Source organism: Neoarius graeffei, chromosome 4 (genome assembly GCF_027579695.1).
Source record: "Neoarius graeffei isolate fNeoGra1 chromosome 4, fNeoGra1.pri, whole genome shotgun sequence".
Classification (NCBI taxonomy): domain Eukaryota; kingdom Metazoa; phylum Chordata; class Actinopteri; order Siluriformes; family Ariidae; genus Neoarius; species Neoarius graeffei.
In genome coordinates this window covers 46007328-46009011 of record NC_083572.1, presented here as the reverse complement: position 1 = coordinate 46009011, position 1684 = coordinate 46007328, and the positions used below count along the sequence as shown (strand labels likewise).

The 1684-nt window shown below is 35.3% G+C and overlaps 1 protein-coding gene across 1 annotated transcript; it reads right to left on the bottom strand.

The window, feature by feature from the left end:
- Nucleotides 1-249: 249 nt before the first annotated feature.
- or90a1 (odorant receptor, family 90, subfamily A, member 1) lies at nucleotides 250-1191 on the bottom strand. The gene has a single exon (XM_060918219.1). The coding sequence runs from the start codon at nucleotides 1189-1191 to the stop codon at nucleotides 250-252; it is 942 nt and encodes a 313-aa protein (XP_060774202.1).
- Nucleotides 1192-1684: the final 493 nt, after the last annotated feature.

The window sequence follows — 1684 nt, the reverse complement described above, 5'->3', positions numbered from 1 at the left end:
GTGACAATGTTTATTGTTAAAAGCTTTCTACAAATACATTCACTTGACTTATTCAATTTAATATATTTATTTATACTAATTTTCTATGAATTATGCCAATAATTATGGAGATATATATCCACAAATGGATCACTATGGTTACAACTTCATAAATAAGAAAAAATACTCATTTAATAAATGATAAAATCATCCATTTATTTTCATTCCATAATATTCATGCATCCTCACAGCATGACATAATGAGTTACTTTAATTATCTTCCTCTTGGCTGTCTATTCTTGTGCTGGATTTGCACTGAACAATTATAAAATACCTTTTCAGATACTTGCAGAACTTATGATCTCGCACTCCATATATGATTGGACCTAGAAAACGTGGCAAGATGTAGATAATGAGATAGTTGGCATAGCGGATTGCCAGGATATGCCCAGGGAAGATAATGTTTAGAATGACCTCAACACTGGGAGAAACATAGGACAGCATGCACATGAGAAGTTGAGCTCCATGTAGCAAAATAGTGTTTCTTGCCTTCTGAGCAGATGTTTTCTCAGTAGAGATGGCCCAGGCTGCAAACAGAACCTTCAGGTATGTATAGATTAGTATGAGGAAGACTAGAGAGAAGTAGATTGCATCAAAGACTTGCTTCTTGTACAGAAGCACTGGGTCTTTAAATATATTTTGGCGCAGACACATCACAGAACTATAGAAGAAGCTGATAGGTTCCATAGCCAGAGTTATAAAGAGATCAGTGATGTCAGGTACTATGCAGATGAACCAGATAAATCCAATGAGGAGATAAGTGCGCTGTACAGTGCAGATCTGAGTATGACGTAGAGGTTCACAAATGGCAATGTAGCGTTCAATAGCCATTCCAGCCAGGTTTACGGGTGTGTTGCGTGTGGTAAAGACAGCCACAAGGATAAAGACACAGCAGACAGAGACATTGATGGCATAGTAAATGTAACTCACTATGAACAGAGCCACTGTGACAGTCAGCTGCACTGCATCGTTTATGACCATGTGAATGAAAAGAATATAGCGTGAGTCTTCATAAAAGATCCGGTTACTGAAGAAGGTAGCTACCACACTACCATTAATGTAGCTCAAGCTAATCCACACTCCCACCAAAATGAAATTCTTTGCAAATGCATTGTTGAATGTGTCTCGTACCAGTGTTCCAGTTGAGTTCATAGCTTAGGGCTTATGTCCTAGAATGGAACAGCAATAACTTGGTTAAGACAATTTTAATCTTGAAAAGTTATTTCAGTGCAAAATATGATTATATATACTGTGCAGCTTTTTTCACAATGCTCTATTACAATTCTGTGTACATTAGACAGAATCAGTTTTTATGAATCTAGTAGCTTATACAAGACAGGAGATATTAGCTCAGCAAATATTTGCAGCAAAACTGCTTAATACTTTGAAATACATTTAAATACATAGTTATCAGTCACAAATCACTTACACACACAATTTCAGTTTAATCTCAAGCAATCTGTAAGAATGCCATTGCTGTCATTGTGTGTTAAGCTGTAACAGACAATATTTTAGCCTGACATTTTGAATATTGCATGCAGTATTTATATTCAAAATTCAAAATTATTGTGATGGTACAAGGTGTTGAATTTATCAATTAGATTTAAATATATAGATTTTTATATAGTAGAACAGCCCATTACAT